The sequence below is a fragment of the Prunus dulcis genome, chromosome 5 (assembly GCF_902201215.1).
Source record: "Prunus dulcis chromosome 5, ALMONDv2, whole genome shotgun sequence".
In the NCBI taxonomy this organism is placed as follows: Eukaryota; Viridiplantae; Streptophyta; class Magnoliopsida; order Rosales; family Rosaceae; genus Prunus; species Prunus dulcis.
Window position 1 is genome coordinate 13,271,764 of NC_047654.1, and position 19,232 is coordinate 13,290,995.

General features: G+C 39.6%; 1 protein-coding gene and 1 long non-coding RNA gene across 26 annotated transcripts; both read left to right on the forward strand.

The window, feature by feature from the left end:
- Window positions 1–890: 890 nt before the first annotated feature.
- LOC117626960 (3-oxoacyl-[acyl-carrier-protein] reductase 4-like) lies at window positions 891–10,599 on the forward strand. Of its 5 annotated transcripts, none has more exons than XM_034358798.1 (11): window positions 903–1,403; window positions 1,492–1,637; window positions 1,719–1,772; window positions 1,900–1,980; window positions 2,079–2,124; window positions 2,205–2,299; window positions 2,393–2,425; window positions 2,516–2,650; window positions 2,884–2,977; window positions 3,240–3,322; window positions 10,192–10,592. In XM_034358798.1, exons 1-11 carry the CDS (start codon window positions 1,238–1,240, stop codon window positions 10,435–10,437), a joined length of 1,179 nt encoding a protein of 392 aa, XP_034214689.1. In that variant the 5' UTR covers window positions 903–1,237; the 3' UTR covers window positions 10,438–10,592. The 5 variants fall into 5 exon arrangements, with proteins under 5 accessions (XP_034214691.1, XP_034214689.1, XP_034214690.1 ...); XM_034358799.1 differs by having other exon boundaries at window positions 1,495–1,637; XM_034358801.1 differs by lacking the exon at window positions 10,192–10,592 and adding an exon at window positions 3,415–3,981 and having other exon boundaries at window positions 910–1,403.
- Window positions 10,600–11,165: 566 nt separating this feature from the next.
- LOC117626962 lies at window positions 11,166–17,982 on the forward strand. Of its 21 annotated transcripts, none has more exons than XR_004585686.1 (7): window positions 11,168–12,948; window positions 13,125–13,181; window positions 13,521–14,218; window positions 14,775–15,127; window positions 15,408–15,636; window positions 15,742–15,867; window positions 15,982–17,982. It is a non-coding gene; the product is annotated as an uncharacterized LOC117626962 (long non-coding RNA). The 21 variants fall into 21 exon arrangements; XR_004585688.1 differs by having other exon boundaries at window positions 11,169–12,948; window positions 13,600–14,218; XR_004585690.1 differs by having other exon boundaries at window positions 11,169–12,948; window positions 13,175–13,181; window positions 13,600–14,218.
- Window positions 17,983–19,232: the final 1,250 nt, after the last annotated feature.

Below are 19,232 nucleotides of genomic sequence, written 5' to 3' on the forward strand. Positions count from 1 at the left end.
GCAAGTCAAAGTCGTTTTTCACTAATTTAGACCTCGTTGACATTATCGTTGTTTTTTAAAAGAAAAAAAATAAGAAGGCAAAGGATGATCTGGAAAATATTGATTATAAAAAAGGAACTTTTTTGGTTCTTTTACAAATGAATGTGCAAACCGACTGTCGATTGGTTCTTGGCTCAAATGACACGTCGTGTTTAGCGTCTTGTACACGAATTTTTATCAAATTTAGCTAAAATTTAGCTCCAAAATTATAAATGTCAATTTTTTAAAAAACTTTCAAATATATAGCCAAAAACTCACTTAAATTGACCCAAATGTCCTTTAATTTAAATCTCAATTACACCTAAAACCCAAAATAGCATGAGCACTAAAACAAAATTGACTTCGTCAACTCAGTCATATATTCCTATGAATCCTATCATAAATTTATAATTAAAAAAAAGGTTAAAAGGCAGTTTCTTGACATAATAATTTTTAATTGAAAAAAACAGAGTGGAACTTTCTTGCAAAATTGGTATCATAAATGAATAAATTTGTTTTTGCTCCGCATTTGATGTGGGGATTAAACATTCTTGCAAACCAGCATATGTGCTTCTGCCTTCCCTCAGCACAACAACTCCAGAAAAATTGCAAAGCAAACTATCTTCCCACAACACAAACTTGCCTATATTAACTTTGCTTTCCCTTATACCTTTATCAAACAAAAATAATAATAAAATGAAATGAAAAAAAAGAGTTAAAAAAATAAAAATACATCTAGTGTGGGTGCATGTAAAACATGATATTGTCGATATTTATTTTCCATGAAATGTATGTATCCAAACCCTTAAAAACTGCTGCAAAGAAAATCCATTAAAGGCGATTGACAAGGGACGGTGTCCTTGTGTTTGAGGGTAGGGTGGGGGAGAGTGAGGCTTAGCCCCCTTGTGCTCAGTACTCTGCCGACGACTTGGAAGAACATGACAATTAGCTCTTTTTGTTAGGTTTTAATTTAGGGTATTTGGGACAATTTAAGTGAGTTTTTGGTTATATTTGAAAGTTTGTTTAAAAAAACTCCTTGTACACACAGTACGCATTTCCACCGATATGCTAAAACCCCGGCTCAGAGAGATTACACGCCCATCTTCACATTCTTCCTCAGTTCTCAGTCTGATAGATTGATCTTCTAGCGACCTTACTTGCCTCTGTCTCTTCCTCCTCCTCTTCTTCGTCTGTGGCACCAGCCATTCTCAGACTCTCAATGGCGGCCACGATCGCCTTCAACGCCTTTGGAGCTTCGGGTCGACTCTCCCGCCAATTATCTCACCCACGAAGCTCCTATCCACTTCTCGGCGGGATCCGACTGCATCGCGTTGCCCCGACCCGATTTTCGAGATCCTCATCCTCCTCCTCCTCCTCTGGCTCTGGTAAATGAATCGCTTTTTCTTGTTATGGTAAATTGAAGTTTACATCAGAACAATTTGGTGATGTTTTGATGGAAATGTAATCAAATAGCAGGAATTAGGGCGCAGGTGGCGGCCGTCGAGCAATCGAGCGCTGCTGTAGCTCAGAACGTGGAGTCTCCTGTGGTTATCGTCACTGGAGCTTCTAGAGGAATTGGCAAAGCTGTTGCGCTCGCTCTCGGCAAGTCTGGTTGTAAGGTCATCATCATCATTCATCATTCATCATTCAATTGCTTTCTTCGATGAGTCATGACCATAGGCTTCATTTCACTGTTACAGGTTCTGGTAAACTACGCAAGGTCATCTAAGGAAGCTGAGTTAGTTTCCAAGGAGGTACCTTTTTTGTTAAAATAATGGCCTTCATGCAATGCATATATTGAAATCAGTTCATAGTTGAAATATTTGGTTTTAATTATATCCCGCATTTTAAACATGTTTTATTGCGGTTTAAATGCTGCAGATTGAGGCATCTGGTGGTCAAGCTCTGACATTTGGGGGTGATGTTTCAAACGAAGAAGATGTAGCGGCAATGATTAAAACTGTACGCAAATGCGCTCTTTTATGCTAACTACATTTTTTTTTGGGTGTGGTTGCAATTATTGCTAGCAACTTGACATCTTTTCAATAAAATGAATATAGGTGGTTGATGCATGGGGAACAGTTGATGTGTTGGTTAATAATGCTGGTCAGCATCATATTACTTATTGTATTTAAGCTTCTTATCTTGACTTTCCTTTCTATTTCAACTGACACAGTCCTTTTCAGGAATAACACGGGATGGATTGTTGATGAGAATGAAAACATCCCAATGGCAGGAGGTTATTGATTTGAATCTTACTGGCGTGTTTCTGTGCACACAGGTGTGTAGTTTAGGGGATATGCTGATCTAGTAATTGTAGTTTTTCAAGCTTAGAATTGTCTGATCTTTTTAGCATGGTTTGTGCTTTTTGCAGGCTGCAGCGAAAATTATGATGAAACAGAGAAAGGTAATCAAATTCTGTCCTCCTTTCTTGTATTATGTCAATGTGAAAATCCTATTTTGCTTCTAGATCCTTAGTCTGTTCATCATATTTCAGGGAAGAATAATCAATATAGCATCTGTTGTTGGTCTTGTTGGCAATGTTGGACAAGCCAACTACAGTGCTGCAAAGGCTGGTGTAATTGGCTTTACGAAGAGTGTTGCCAAGGAATATTCAAGCAGGAGCATTAATGTATGTGCATGTGATTCAACGTTTTTAATTAATTAATTTTATTATCTGTTTTCAGTGTGTGGGGCTTGCCTGCTAATACGTGTAACCCCACTGCGCACTTAGCAATGGCTATGTGGTTTGTTTCATGACATTCAACATTCAAGCAGATATATTTCTAAATTTCTTGCATATTTCCAGTCTTACGTGGTGGGCCTAAAGCAATTATCCATCTAAAGCTTTCTTTTTTTCCATAGGTCAATGCTGTAGCACCTGGTTTTATTGCATCTGATATGACTGCCAAGCTTGGAGAAGACATAGAAAAGAAGATCTTGGGAACCATCCCCCTAGGTGAGAATAGTCAGTTGGCTACTAGTTATTTAAGCATTATTATCAAAATCTATCGTAGTTAATGTGAATTATTGAGAAACTGCTCGTGTTGGTTATATAACTTAGATGAGAGATATAAATGTTATTGAGTCATTGGATTGGGACGATTGAAATTTGATTGATTCTCTAATTCTTCCTCCCTGGTTTGCCTAAACTTAAAGCCTGATATTTGAAGACTCACATATAAATTAGAGAAAATAAATCAGTTTTAAAATTCTTTCAGGGCGATATGGTCAACCTGAAGAAGTCGCAGGACTGGTGGAATTCTTAGCGCTCAATCCCGCTGCCAGTTACATTACTGGACAGGTAAATTTTTATTAGAAATCTGATAATTTTTCCTTGGACAAATGGGAAATGGCACCATTTCAGCTGTCAAGTTTTGCACTGGTCCATTGTAGGTATTGACCATTGATGGAGGGATGGTGATGTGAGAGGCCAAAAGTCCTGCACCCCACGAGCTTCATCTTACAGAAGGTTTCAAATGACCTTCATCTTACAGAAAGTTTCAAACGAAGAGAGGCTTTTCTTTATATTCCATTCTTGACCGGCTTCTAGTTTCAAACTGAATAGAAGAGTAGAAGGATAATATATATATATATATTTTTTCGTTTAGCAAAGGTTGTTGAAATATATTCTCCGACACTTGTGAACAGTGTAAGAGAAAAAAAGACTTGGTAGGAATTATTTTTGTGTAGTGGTTTCAGTCTCCAGATGATACTTAAGCGTTCTACTTTACTAGTTTAAATTTTCAGGCTGTGTATCGTTTATGTGGGTTGCATATGAAGTCTTTTGTTATTCTCTGTGTGGAGGTAGAAAATCTGAAGCCTGTAGGCTTTGCTTTTAACCACTTTGTAAAGCTATTGGTCGAAAGGCCACATAGCCCTCCATTGGGTTTGGACAAATCTTTTAAACACTTTGTGGATATTATCATAACATGGATATTAACTTTAATTAGGATTCCTATACATCCTAAGACTCTTTATGTTTCTCTAATATAATTTGTAATATATTTTCATTTCTAGTAATGATTTTTGGTTCTTCTTGGGATTTGCATAATTATTAGACTATGTATGAATAATTAAATATTGGATATGGAATTTGGTAGTAAAATTCATTGGTACATAGATATTTAAGTTTTCACCACTTACTTCTGCTCTCGTCTCTTGCTCTCTATCACTGAATCAATCTCTCTTCTTTTAGGGTTTAGGTTACCTGATAAAAGCATTTTTATTAATGTATGTCTAGATTGATGATATATGTATATATTGGCCTGGTATTGACATTGACAAATGTTTCCACTCTTGAACCCGCTCCTACAGTCTTTTACACTCTTAAAGGGTCTGCTGTTCCCGTAACATACTGACCCAAAAATAAAATGAATTGTGAATTTAATTAATTTCAGGAATTTTTGTGAATTTACAATTTTGCCATCAGAGTAGGGGTATTTTGGTTATTTTATTAATTCAGAAGATTTCAGAGCAGGGACTGGTATTTTTGTGTAAATCAGATGAGTCAGTTACGGTCAAAACAAGTTCTATGGCATAACCGTAATTTTCTTGAAGTCTGTTTTTATTAAATCTGAAACCCTTCTCTCTCTTCGCTCCTGGCATAACCGTGTTCTAGCTGCTGGTTGTGTTAGTTTTGAGAAATTTCTGCGTTTAGCAAATCAAATAAGCCATGGAAGTTTGGCTGGTTTTTGGCCTCCGAATCCGGCCACTTCCGTCGACTTTTTGGGGTAGGCTTAAGAACGAAAGTTGCTCCACTCTATGTGCTCTTCATGTAGGTGTAAGTCTTCACCCCCGGTTTGGAGTTTTTTCGATCACCAGAAATTGATTTGGGCACCCACGCTGTGTCGGCACGTGGGCCACTTTTTGGCCTTAGTGTAACACCCCGACTCTAAACTAAATTCCTAAATTAAATTTCTCAAGTTAATTAATTTTCGAATTTACGGATTTACCCTTGGCGTAGGGGTATTTTGGTCATTTTATTACCCGGACAGAGTTTGAGGCAGTGGCTGGTATTTTTGAGTAGATCATTTTTGAGTTGAGTCCGTAGACACGTAATGGGCTCGATTCGGAGTTGTAACGAAGAAGTTATGATCAAAACATCGACAATGGCAAAACCGTAAATATTTCGAAGTTGTTTTTTTTAAAAACCAGATATCTCTCTCTCTCTCTCTCTCTCTCTCTCTCTCTCTCTCCTGCGAACCAGAAACCTCTCCCCATTTTTGGCTTGCGACGGCACGACTTCTCGTCGTCGCCACCGCCACCACACACCGCCACTTGGGGCGGCACCGGTTCCGTTGGAACCACCACACTTCCTACTTTCCATTCCACCCCACCACCACCTCGATCCGCCGTCGTGGTCGCCGGAAACAGCCACGAAACGTAGCGGTTTTGACAGATTTTTGCCCAACTTTCGACCTCTCGTTCTCTCTCATTTCTCCACCAAATTTGACGAGTAAGGTATGGTTTTCTACCTATTTTCCATGCTCTAGCTGATGGTTGGGTAGGATTTCGTTAATTTTGAGCGTAGGTTAACTGAATTTCAACTTAGGTTTCGGCCGGTTTTGGGTTTCCGATTCCGGCCACTTCCGGCCAGTTTTTGGGGTAGGCCCAAGAACAAAAGTGACTCCAAATAGGGTGTTGTACCTAGGATAGGAGTCTTGAGCCGAGGTGTTGAGTTTTTCCGACGAAGGGTTATCGCTTTGGACACCCACGCGCTGCCAGCGCGTGTGGCGGCGCGTGGGCACTGTAGCAAACGTACATTATTGTCCCAATGCGATCTCCTGGTTGTCACGAGTGCGTAGGATTTTACGGATCTCAATTCGGACATCGTATGACTATCGAACGGATTTTCGCATATTGTGCGTTATCCGGGTTCGATAGGTTCGGACCGTTGGATCGACTCCATTCCAATATATGTTACTCTAGACTTTCCTAGGAACGAGTAGGATTTCACGGATCATGAATCGGAGCCCCGGATGTTCCGATTCAATAATTTAAAGTTTGAAGATTTTTCGATAACCGTTCGATCGTGAGCGATCTAACCGTCCTTTTTGGACCAAACTTACGGGACTTGTGTCTTAAACCTTGTGGAACTCTTAGGAACTTCCAGTCCGTTACACTCGCTAGAAACCCGGGAAATTAGGATTTTTAATTCAAGTTCTCGTTCGAAACCCTTTATATTAATCCCGTATTTGTATTCTGAAATAGGTACTCCGACCACGCATTCGCAGCAGGCGGGACCCTCTCAGGGTCAGGCAGTGTGGGACTACTTGTGAGTGGACTTTGTTTTCAACTTATAAGCATGGTTTTATAATGAGAATTTTATGCATATGATTTAAATAGTCATTGAAATGCATGTTATATTTAATAGTTAAATTCTTTATTTTCATAAAGTAATGGTAATATATTTGGGTTTTGACATATTTGAGTATCTTGAGTATGTATATATGGATTTTGAGAATTTATATATATGTTTGGCTATGTGTGGGGTACTTGGGTTGTTGAGATGAGATTTTGGAAAGTGATGAGTATAGAATGTCAGTTTGGAGTGCTATAAGCACTACCCTATGTACCTCCCCTGATTTTGGAACTTGGATACGGAGACTTGAGATACTCGGGGCATCCTTGACGGGATGTTGCTGTAGACCCTTGATTGGGTAGTCTGCGCGCGTAGGACTGGTCACAGACGTACGAGTTTTGAGGGTATCGACTGTACGTGCTGGCTGAGAGTTAGTCCCCCGGTTAGACGGCTCGTTCCCTAGTTACATGGTGAATTGAGGACTCTTCATGGATACTCTGCCATGGTGACTAGTCAAACAATCCCCCGGTTGGATTGTTTCCCCGGTACAACTAGGTGTTGGTCATATTTATATTATTATTATATATATGTATATATATCTCTTATATTATATATATATTTACATATGTATATAACTATTCATTCATTCTTGTTTTTCGGTGAGGATACTTCCTTGCCGGTCGTGCCAATGGGTACGGTTTCGAGAGTTTGGTTTGGGACTTATAATATTTAATTGGTGGGTTTGTTTAGTGTTCTGTTTGGATTTCGGACTTGGCATCCGGCATTGGTTTGGTTTTGACATATATAAATATTTATTTGATTTTGATGATTTGGGATACATTCGGATTTCTTGCTTGGTTTATTAAATAGTGGGGTTATATTATGTTGGTTTACACTGAACTGAACTTTATTTTTGTCCACACACATTTTTCTGTTTTGCGCCCCCAGCCAGTAGTCGACTGAGCTTCGCAGCTGAGCCGGATTGTGTGCTCACAAGCCTTGAGCCTTCGTAGGATTTCTTCTTTCTGTTTTCCTTGAACTTTGTTTTTGTTGTATCTAAATTTCTTAGATATGCTATGTTATCGCCCTTGTTAGGGTTGATCTTTGAGGCCGGAGGCCTTTGTTGTAAACTGTTTATTTGCTTTAAAGCATGTTGCTGGTTGGGTATCTTAAACTGTGTTTTTGAGCAGGTTGAATTTTTTGGGGGAATGTTCATTTTACAGGGGAGACTCTGCCAAAATTTTTGGTAGAAAGTCTCGATTCTTAGTAAGTGGGCCCGGCATCGGGGAGATGTCGGTAACGAGACGGGATTCGCTCATGTTTTCGGGAATTCCGGGGCGGGTCCTGTCACTTAGAGTCCTAAAATAATCCTCATGTCGTCCTGAGCACGACGGTATGCTCGAATTTCAATTTAGTTATCGTTTGGTCGTCGATCGGACATCGCATATTAGGCGTTATCCAGGTTCGACATGTTCGGGCCGTTGGATCGACTCCAATTTATTATATGTTGATCAAGACATTCCTAGGATCGTGTAGGAATTTGTGGATCGTGAATCGGAGCCCCGGATGTTCCGATTTAGTAACTTAAAGTTTGCGTTGAACGATAACCGTCCGATCGTACGATCTCGAGCAATCCGACCATTTGATTCAGACATGTTTAGTAAACCTTGCTGAAGCCGTGGGAACTTCCAGTTCGGAAATCAGAGGTCATGGTTGACCAAGTTTGGATAGTTAGAGCCTCAATTGACCGTGAGTCTTCAGAGGTAGTTTCACCATTCGTGAAGTACTAGCACAACCGTGTGAACGAGTCTTGACCGTTATTTGAGTTATTTTGATTAAGTTGGGAGTATGAGCTTGTTTATATTATCTTACAAAATTCGGTTATTATTTTGATAATTGAAATCAAGGTATAGATGAGTATGGGATACTTGATTTGGTGGGTTGTGAAAGTGAGCCTTGGGCTCATCTATGATTACTAAGAAGTGAGTGGACTTGGTTCTCAAATAATATTCATTATTTTCAACGATAGAAAAATATGCATATTGAGTCCTTTGACTTTGAGTTGTTATATGTTTTGAAGTAGAAATATAATATGATTACAAAGAGTATTGGATTTATGTTCGTACATTTGCGGGATGTGACAATTCTGAATGAATTTATGCTATTTTTGAGCATGGTTATGTATACTTGGATTTGTGGTGTTGTACATGGTGTTATTGGAAAGGGTTCATTAAATGTGGATTTGGTTGTGATTTATGTTTGAGTGCTATTAGCACTACCTTATGTACCTCCTCGGATATGGATTATATACTTGAGAGTTTATTGTCTATACTATGAATAAATTTTTGAAACAATTGAATTAAGGAAGGGAATATTGTTGTTTTGCAATAGTGTTATAAGGGTTACGAACTCCACTATCATGTGTAACTTACCTGGTCACTATACTCACACGCAGCATTGGATTTTTCGAGCGTGTGGGCTTCCTTGGTTACGGATTCTGGAATTGATGGATACTTGGAAATTGTGGATATGGTTGGATATGTCGGAACTCGGGGCACCCTTAACGGGGTGTTACCGTAGACCCTTGATTGGGTAGCTTGCGCGCGTAGGACTTGTCATAGGCGTACGAGTCTTGAGGATTCGGTTGTACGTGCTGGTTGAGAGTTAGTCCCTCGGTTGGATGGCTCGTTCCCTAGCCACATGGTTAATTGAGGATTCTTTCATGTGGACTAGTCAAACGATCCCCAGTTTGATTGTTTTTCCCAGTACATGATGTGCATCATCATATGTACCTCCCATTGGATACTAATACTTGGAAACAGTGGAAATGGATACTTGGATACATGAATATGGATATGTGGATATGTAGACCCTTGATTGAGTAGTTCGCGCTTAGGACTTGTCATAGGCGTACGAGTCTAGAGGATTCGGCTGTACGTTCTGGCTGAGAGTTAGTCCCTCGGTTGAGATTCTTAATTTTGTGTTTTATGATTACCCTACACTGGTATGAATGTCTAAGTCCTGGATTGGGAAGTGTTGTTCGGCAACATATGCCTTGGATAAGGTATGATTGCGCGGAAAGAATTGTTAAAAGAAAGGAAGTCATAAAGTGTTCAGGGTTGCCGTGTCGAATATTGATATATTAAGGAATTTAAAGTTATTCGTTGGTGTTACTTAAAAGAAAAATTGTATATTATCGGAGCTGTGACTGTTGATTTTAGAACTACGTGTGGCTTGATCCCTCGCAAAGGGGTAAGTAGGTAGCCTGGGGTCTTACCTGGGTGCAGTCGCGAAATAAACTATATTTAAAAGTTTTGACCGATTCTGAGTGTGGATTTTGATGTAGTGGTTGGATTTGAATCCTAATTATTACTTTTGCTAGGTTCAGTTTTGATTATGTAAGTACGACTGAAACTCGATTTAAACTTGAGCGAGATTAAATGCTTGCTTATTTCTCAGTTATCACTTGATTGGATTCTATTAAATAAAGTATGTGGTTCTGTCATGTCTGAGATCCATTTCGAAATAAATGATTGATTTTAGGTTGATTATATTGTATAATGGGCTCGAGTCCCCTAGAACTGTTGGTGATAATCCATAGATGGTAGTTGTTGCATGCTGAAGATTTGTTGAAAGTATTATTGCCTTTTCGTAGGTTAAAAATTTGGAAAGTTATTTTATGTTGATTGCAGTGGTATTCGTAAAATGATTTGAGTTCCTTAATTGCATTGCTAATGTATGAATCGACTTAAGAGCATTGCTAGTTATTCTGCATTGATTTATTTGAAGGCTGGAAGCCTTGTTTGTAAACTGTGTTATTACATTGTGTGTGCTGACAGTTGGCTTCTTAAATTGTGATTTTTTTACAGGTTGAAAATTTGGGAAAAGTCCAATTTACATGGGAGATTGTCGAAATTTTGTCAGAAAGCCTCGTGCCCATATTCCTTTTTTTAGGGAAAGGAGGCTGTAGTATTAGTAAGTGGGTCCGGCATCGGTGTGATGTCGGAATTTTCGCAGGATTCGTCCCGGATTTCGAGGAATTCGGGGCGAGTCCTCCTGTCAGTTCCACTGTTGTGAATCCACATCCCTTGGGTTTGCCTAAGTCATTCAAGTGACTACAATATAAATCATTTAAAGCAAAAGCAGAGTGTAATTATAGTCTCTCCTCCAGAAAAAGAAGGAAAATACAAATTTTTATGACTCACTCACTCATTGATTACACTATTCTCTATGTTCGACCAAAAAAAAAAAAAAAAACTGATTACACTAACTCTTCATTCTTCCTAACTTTTTTTTTTTCATTTTTAAAATTCTTCCATGTCTTAATCTCCAAATATCTCATGAAGCAAAGCTTCTCAAGAATTCCACCTTCAGCCCCTTCCGTCGCACCAGCATCGTTTCCTCCTTCATCACCAGCAACTCCACTATCTGGCTTCTCATTACTAGGACCACTGCCACCTCCATAATGCTTCCCATTATGACTGCCGCCTCCAACGTTAGCTCCTTCACGGCTGGGTTTCAAGACACCTCCATTCTCACGACCATTACCATTCTCGGGTTTCTTAGCATGCTCTGTCCTCGCCTCCGGGGCTGGAGCGGCTCTTGATGACGGGAACATAAGGCACCTTTGGTGGAGCCGTTGGTCTTGGTCCTAGTTCGGTGCTCAAGTTTGGCTGAACCCGCTACTCTATCAATCTTTTACACTCTTGAAGGGTCCGTTATTCCACTGCTGTGAATCCACATCCCTTGGGTCTGCTCCACTTGGCATCTTCGTTTTCAGCAATTGCAAGCAGTGTTTCCTTGAGTTCTCTCTTGAAAAAGGATCAGAAAAGTCCTAAGGCAGTGATGCTGGAGTTGAATGTGGGGACAATCCTCTCTTTATCCATAGCACCATTAATATGGTTCTCACCGGAACTATCGGTCTCATTGGAGTTGCTCACGACACCGACATCGATCCTTTTGAGATCAGCCGGATTCATTTTATCAAGTATTACGTCGACTTGTTGATTGAGACAAGCTACATACTTGATTTTCATGGCGTTGATTTTTGCTGCATTTTGCCAAGGTGGACTTCCTGAAGAAATATGACACTTTCATAGACAAAGAAGATGAGAATGCTACTGACACGAAGAAGATGGGATTACAGAGACGAAGATGGAGGAATGCTACAGAGACAAAGAAGATGGAGGAATGCTACAGAGACGGAGAAGATGGGTATATTTATTAACAACAATATCTCATGGTTTTCACTTAAGCCATCTTCTCTGTCTCTGTAGCATTCCCATCTTCTTCGTCTCTGTAGCATTCCTCCATCTTCTTCGTCTCTATACCATTCCCTTTTTTTTTGCCTCTGCAGTCCCATTTTCTTCATCTCTGTAGCATTTCCATTTTCTCTGTCTTTGAAAATGTCGTCTTCTTTAGTTAACCTCTGCAAAATGTAGCAAAAATCAATGCCATGAAAATTAAGTATGTAGCTTGTCCCAATCAATAGGTCGACGTAATAATTGCTAAAATGAATCCGGCTGATCTCAAAAGGATCGGTGTCGGTATTGTGAGCAGTTCCAATGAGATCGATAGCTCCAGTCAGAACCATGTCAATGGTGGTATGGATAAAGAGAGGATTGTTCCCACATTCAACTCCAGCATCACTGCCTTAGGACTTTTCCGATCCTTTTCAAGAGAGAACTCAAGGAAACACTACTTGCAATTGCTGAAAACGAAGATGCCAAGTGGAGTAGACCCAAGGGATGTGGATTCACAGCAGTGCAATAGCGGACCCTTCAAGAATGTAAACGATTGTTAGAGGAGCGGGTTTAGCCAGACTTGAGCACCGAATTGGGACCAAGATCAACGGCTCCACCAAAGGTGCCTCATGTTCCAGTCATCAAGAGCCGCTCCAGCCCCGGAGGCGAGGACAAAGAGCATGCTAAGAAACTCAAGAATGATAATGGTCGTGAGAATGGAGGTGTTGTGAAACCCAGCCGTGAATGAGCTAACGGTGGCGGCGGCTGTCATAATGGGAAGCATTCTGAAGGTGGCAGTGGTCCTAGTGATGGGAAGCCGGATGGTGGAGTTGCTGGTGATGAAGGAGGAAACGGTGCTGGTGCGACGGAGGGGGCTGGAGAGGGTGGAATTCTTGAGAAGCTTTGCTTCATGTGATATTTGGAGGTTAAGACATGGAAGAATTTTAAAAATGAAAAAAATAGGTTAGGAAGAATGAAGAGTTAGTGTAGTCGGTCTTTTTTTTATTTTTTGTTGAACATGGAGAATAGTGTAATCAATGAGTCAGTCAGTCACAAAAATTTGTCTTTTCCCTTCTTTTTCTGGAGGAGAGACTATAATTACACTCTGCTTTTGCTTTAAATGATTTAAATTGTAGTCACTGGAATGACTTAGGCCATCCCCAATGGTGGCATTACCAAAATCAACCAAACCAAACCGTGGATTATAGCAATACGGCATCGGGGAGCTCGAACGAAGCTCTTTCTGTCGGCGACTGCGCTCATCAGCGGCGGCGACTGGTCACCTCCGACGACCCCGCCATGACTCTACACAACCGTTAACCTAGGCCTTATTCGAGATGCCATGACATCACCTTCGGTACTCTCACTTCTGACAGGTTCACGGTACGTGGTCGTTTTAGCATTACATTCAGTCGAGCATTAAGTGCCTTAGCCTTACCTTTAGCTTAATTGTGAATTTTTGTGTTGTTTTGAAGTTAGTTGCATCAGATTCATTAAACTTAAGTGAAACTGCTTAGATTGTAATGGAGTTTCAAATTTCTTTGTGGTTACATTAGCAGATTTTTGCTGAATTTAATCCTATTCCAATATCCGTGATTCCCTTCTTCAGATTACAGGTAGTTCTGTGGTAATCGTTGCTGTTTTTTCGTTCTTACTTTCATGAAGAGTTGGTTGATTGATGAGATGCATGAAAGTTTACCAAGGGCAAGTTGCTTAAATGGCTCACCCTTGATGGGCTTCTCTGTAAACTTGTAGAGATCTGTCCGCATTATATGTCAATTAGTCTAAAATGTTTATTTGTTCACAAGTTTTTGTGGCACAGAACGCTTTTTTTTACTTCGTAATGTGCCCGTGATGGAAAAAAACAAGGGGACTTTGGACCTCATCTTAAGATATGAAGTAGTTTTCTATCACTACACACATGTCATTTGGTCATATGTTATTGTGGCAATCAGGAACAAGATTTCATAAATGAGGCCAAGAACAGTGAGAAATGCTTGGAAAATTTTCAGAAGCTTTCTACGCATATTGCAGCTTATGTATATGCACCAAGGTCTGTTGGAATCTAAGCCCATCAGAAGACTTGGAATTCGACTTGATGAAGTTGCAAGATTAGTAAGTCCATGAGCTTCATGTCAAATTCTGACAATCTATATTTTGGTAATCATGTTTTAAAAAAATTGGACTGGTCTCCATTCAGAATTACATTTGCTTCTCAAAGATCCCCTTCATCATTTGTTGACTACAGTAGTCGATTATATAATAGTGCAAGTTGATTTAACTTTGCAAAATGAATGAAGGGTATTAGGACATTGGAACCACGGCATTGCGTTTATGTTTTTCTTTTTCCCTTTTGCCTGAACCCTTGGGTCTGCGGTTGAAGGTTGAAGCTGAAAAAATAGATAGACCCTCAGTAAAGGCTGGTTTTGGACTCCTGTGCCCCTTTATGTTTTCATTGTTTATGCTTCAATTTCTTTGTGAGGATATAATATGACCAAGTTGGGCAAGAAAAGAAACTAAGATTTAATGTACTTCATGCAATTTAGTGAAACTTTTGCAGAAATGATGTTCAAACACGGGTTTGTGCATTGTGACCCACATGCTGCCAACTTGTTAGTCCGACCTCTGCCTTATAGCGGCAAGAGCATTCTAGGTGAGACTCTCCTATGTTGTTGAGGTTATCATTTGAGAATTTATACAGTAATGTTATTTTGGTTTTAATTTTTAGTAACCACAACCAAATGTAAACCATTGCCTAGCTCTTATGTGATTATAATACCCACTGCACTTTTCTGAGAGTGAGTGAGCATATTTTCTTTCATGATATCTTTATCATCTGAATCACAATGATGACTATAATACTGCTGAAAACTTGTTTGGTAGTATTTGTGTGATTCCAATCATATTTGGGGTTACTGTGATAGTGATAGTTTGTCATAAGTAGATGCACTTTGTGGTCATAATAATGAAGCACAATATAGCCAGGTCATAAGTAGTTGAAAATTCAAGTCTCTATGTTCTCTAAACCCTGAGAAATATTATTTCAGAAGTCCATGTAGAATATGATGTTGACTGTGGAAGTGTATTACATCTCTGTCGTACTCATACAGTTGGTGGATATTGTGCCCGTTGAGCTTTCTTTTACTATGTGGAACATTATGTAGGCCATGCCCAACTGAAATAGTTTTTCCCAACCTTCACATGTACAGGCAAGAAAAAACCACAGTTTATACTTCTAGACCTGGTATGTATAAGGATCTTGAGACCAGAACTAACTACGCTGAACTGTGGACGGTGCACCATTGCTTTTCTTGGAATAGTTTTCTTCCATATTGTAGCAACTTACTTTGCTGTGTTCTCTATGTTGTTATGATTGTTGCAGGCTTTGATTTTTGCTGATGCCAATGCAATAGAACAAAATAGTGCAAAATTAGGTGCTGGAGAGGATTTGTATCCATTATTTGCAGGGATTCTTAGTATGAGGCCTTGGAATAGAGTCATTGACCCAGCCGTTGATCATTTGGTTATACAGGGCAGCAGAAGTGGCCGTTCAGAACTGCAGGTGAGCTCTTACAATGGGTTAAGTGCTTTCACGATATTTGTAATTCTTTGAGACCTGAGTTATATGCTGTACAATGTTGCTGATTCAGTTCTAGCCTCAGTGAGAAGCCTTGTACTCTTCGCAATCTTAGCGTTTAGGGTTCATGATACGTGTTACGTGGTTGTTTTAGCATTACACTCAGTTGAGCATTAAGTGCCTGAGGTTTATCTCTTTTTTTTTTTTTTTTTTTTGGTCTAGCCTGAGGTTTAGCTTAATTGTGAATGTTTTTGTTGTTTTGTAGTTAGTTGCATCAGATTCATTAAATCTAAGTGAAAAATCAGATTAGAATGGAGTTCCAGATTTCCTTGTGGTTAGATTATGACTATTCACTATGGGGACTGCCTGAGGGAAGCAGTGAGAGGGCAAAAGCTAAGCATGAAGTTCACCTCAGGTCTGCACGTAAGCTTCAAGAATTATGTTTCAGCAATGGAGGCATATATATCAGGCTCGGTCAACACCTTTGACGGCTGGTATGCTTTCAAATTCAATGTGCTCTGTCAGTTACATATATACAGAAAGGGGAAATGTAACTATACTATAATTGGGTGTTTTGTGTTAAATTTAAAATAAGCCAGGGCAGAGCTAAGTAAATGCTCAATCAGAACAGTATGTCTTGATTGAAAGCAATTGGCAGCTCATCGACCTGTCCATCTACCAATGATAGGCAAGAGGCTCTAAATATATGCTCAGCTCCAATAAAGGTTTGGGTTGTTGCAATATACTTCTCTCTTGGAATTTGAGACAATTATACCTCTTAGACTATATATGCTCTAACTAAACATTGTCGTACTGAGATCTCGCTGCTCTCATTTCAGTACAGATTTGCTAATGATTCCAATGCTGATTATGTGAAGACAGGCGAAGCGTCTCTAAAATTTCAATTGATCAATAACGCGCAGATTTTTCGTTCGCATTATTCTCGTCGGGCTGTCTAGCGTGTGTTCATGTCCCTTCTCTATCAGCTTTCTTCCTATAATATTTAAATATCACTATTTCAAAATTTCAGCTACTTGGTTGCGAATGGAAATACTTATAATATTTAAATGTCACTGTTTCAAAGTTTCATTGGTTGCTTATGGAAATACTAGTCTAACTATGTTTTTGTAATATGCAGCCAAAACTGGTGGCAGTTTCTAATGCTATAAGGTTCGTGACTTTGAAAGCACCCTTTTACCCACGTCTTGCTTAAGGGAAGTACTAGGATGAACTAAGTTTATGTTATTATGATTCAGTACTTTAACCCTTCATGAAGTTGTGGATGTGGATTCCGATACATCCACACATGTTAAATGCTCGATTCTCTATTAGCGACATATCTAATGAGGAAACGGTGCTGGTACTGGTGCGACGGAGGGGGCTGGAGAAGGTGGAATTCTCGAGAAGGTTATGGAAAAGCTTTCTGAGATATTTGGTAGGTTTCAAATCTTGTGTTGCTCCGCCATCTGGCTTCCCATTAGGACCATTGCCACCTTCAGTACTGGTTTTCAGATCAGTTGTTGGCTTCCCATTTGACCACCGCCATCTTCAGGACTGGTTTTCAGATCAGTTGTTGGCTTCTCGTTATTACCACCGCCACTGTTAGTTCCTTCACGACTGGGTTTCAAAACTCCTCAATTTTCACGACCATTGGGAGGTGCGACGGCCCCATTTGAGCTCTCATTCTCGGGTTTCTTAGCCTATTCTTTGTCCTCACCTCCGGGGCTGGAGCGGCTCTTGATGACCGGAACAGGCGGGACCGTTGGACCCAGTTCGGTGCTCAAGTCGACATTTGCTAGCTGAACTCGCGGCACCGTTGGACCATTCAAGAGTGTAGAAGAATGTTAGGCGAGCAGGTTCAGCCAGCAAATGCCGACTTGAGCACTTGTTCCGGTCATCAAGAGTTGCTCTGGTCCTGGAGGCGAGGACAAAGAACATGCTAAGAAACTCAGGAATGAGAGCTCAAATGGGGCCGTCACACCTCTTAATGGTCGTGAAAATGGAGGAGTTTTGAAACCGGAACTAACGGTGAAGATGGTAATAATGGGAAGCCAACAACCGATCTGAAAACCAGTCCTGAAGGTGGCAGTGGTCCTAATGGGAACCCAGATGGCGGAGCAACACAAGAATTGAAACCCACCGAATATCTCATAAAGCTTTTCTAGAACCTTCTCGAAATTCCACCTTCTCTAGCCTCCTCCGTCGCACCAGTAGCAGCATCGTTTCCTCATTAGATATGTCACGAATAGAGAATTGAGCGTAAACGGCATGTGTGGACGTATCGGAATCCACAACTTCATGAAGGGTTGGAGTACTAAATCATAATAACATAAACTTACTTCATCCCAATACTTCCCTTGAGCAAGATGTGGGTAAAAGGGTGCCTTCAAATTCTAGAAACTGCCACAAGCTGAAAGAGAAGGGACATGAACACATGCTAGACAGCCTGCTGGAGAATAACGCCAACGAAAAAGAGGGTAATCTGGCAATAGGGTGTAGAGGAAAAAACCCAATGCCCTTGCGCAAAAGAACGAAAACGGGGATGAAAAGAAGCAGGCAAGGAAAATCTCTCTCAAAGAACGACTCGCTATTTCAATTTGTGTCATCAGTTGGGTGTTATAAATTGAGAGAGAGAGAGAAATGACCAAAGCTTAATTGATGGAATGGACATGTAGCGCTCCTTTAGGTTTAGGCAAATCTGTTAACCACTTTGTAAAGCTATTGGCCGCATTATTGTATATGTCACTCTTATACATTGCATGTTGGGGTTTTCATATGGTCAAGCTGCTGAGATCAATATCCCACTCTATATATAATAAGAAGCTAATATTGAAATCTAATATAATGTTGCTATATATTAATGGAATTAGGTCTTAGTTGCCCCGATGAGGTTGTGGTGAAATACCCAGACGGAGTTCATATAGTTGTTCGTCGTTCAGATTTTCACACAAGTGAATTTGCAAAGGATGACGACCCCTCATCGAAGGGGTATGTTTATCCTATGTATCCTTACTGCCAGCTATGGGTTAAGCTTGTCGTCGTGGTACATACCCGCATTCTACTCTATATATAAAAAATTGGGCCAGATTCGGGCTAGCCTGGGCTTTATTTACAGGCCTACCTAAGACAACAGGTAGGAATACTATAAGATCACAGTTAGGTAGGGTTTTGTATTGATAAAGTATCTGCATATCCTTTGCACAGGAAAAACCGTCCTGAACCCTTAGACCCCATCGCTATTGCAGTTGCTGCCTTGTCAATCCCAAAGAATATGTCTCATATTCAACGTGCCCGTGCCTATTCCCCTTACCCTTCCTTAGGTAATTAAGCTTAGAATTCTATCTCTGGTTATTATGTTGATATTCGATCTCTGGTTATTATGTTGATACCCCTGTTTTCTCTAATACAATCTGTAATATATATACATATATATATATATATATTCCTTTCTAGTTATGACTAGCAATAAAGCCCGCGCGATGCTGCGGGTTTTGAAATTACGGAGACAAAATAAAATTGTTTATATATACAATGAAATTTAACTTGTAGCATTATGCTTAACTAAGGAAGTATAAGTGGAAAAAAAGGAAATCACATATTTTATAAGCTACTTGTTATGTTGAAATAGTACACATGTTTGTATATACATTGAGATGTTAATAGTGGGAAGGAGCTATTAAAATAGCAAAATTTGAATAGTTTTGAGCAGCACGTTGTTTAATTCGTTGGGCTTTGTTTTGCAATTTCTTCATGACTTTTCTTCTCTTTGATAGAGGTCTTGACTCTGTTATAAAAAAGTGGGAAAATAGCAAGTGTTAATGTTGATGAATGGGGAAAATTGAGTTATGACAATAATCATAAACGTCTAATTATGTATAAATAGGAATAATATAATTTTACATTTTAATAAGAAAGTTATAAATGGTTTTCCAATTGAAGAAACACAAAATAACGAAATTAAATAAGAACTCAATGTTTTTCTTTACTTTTAAGATATGAATAATATGAAATTAAACATATTTTAAATTCTGTGTTCATCTAAAGGAAAAGGTTGTGGAAGAAAAGAAAAATACAAACATGAAAATGCAGA

What these genes read in the sequence shown, in the direction of transcription:
- LOC117626960 (XM_034358798.1), top strand. Translation starts at nt 1,238, where the DNA reads ATGGCGGCCACGATCGCCTTCAACGCCTTTGGAGCTTCGGGTCGACTC. An exon ending in TGTGTTGGTTAATAATGCTG is followed by an intron (nt 2,125 to 2,204) that starts GTCAGCATCATA and finishes AGTCCTTTTCAG; the next exon opens with GAATAACACGGGATGGATTG. An exon ending in TTATGATGAAACAGAGAAAG is followed by an intron (nt 2,426 to 2,515) that starts GTAATCAAATTC and finishes ATCATATTTCAG; the next exon opens with GGAAGAATAATCAATATAGC.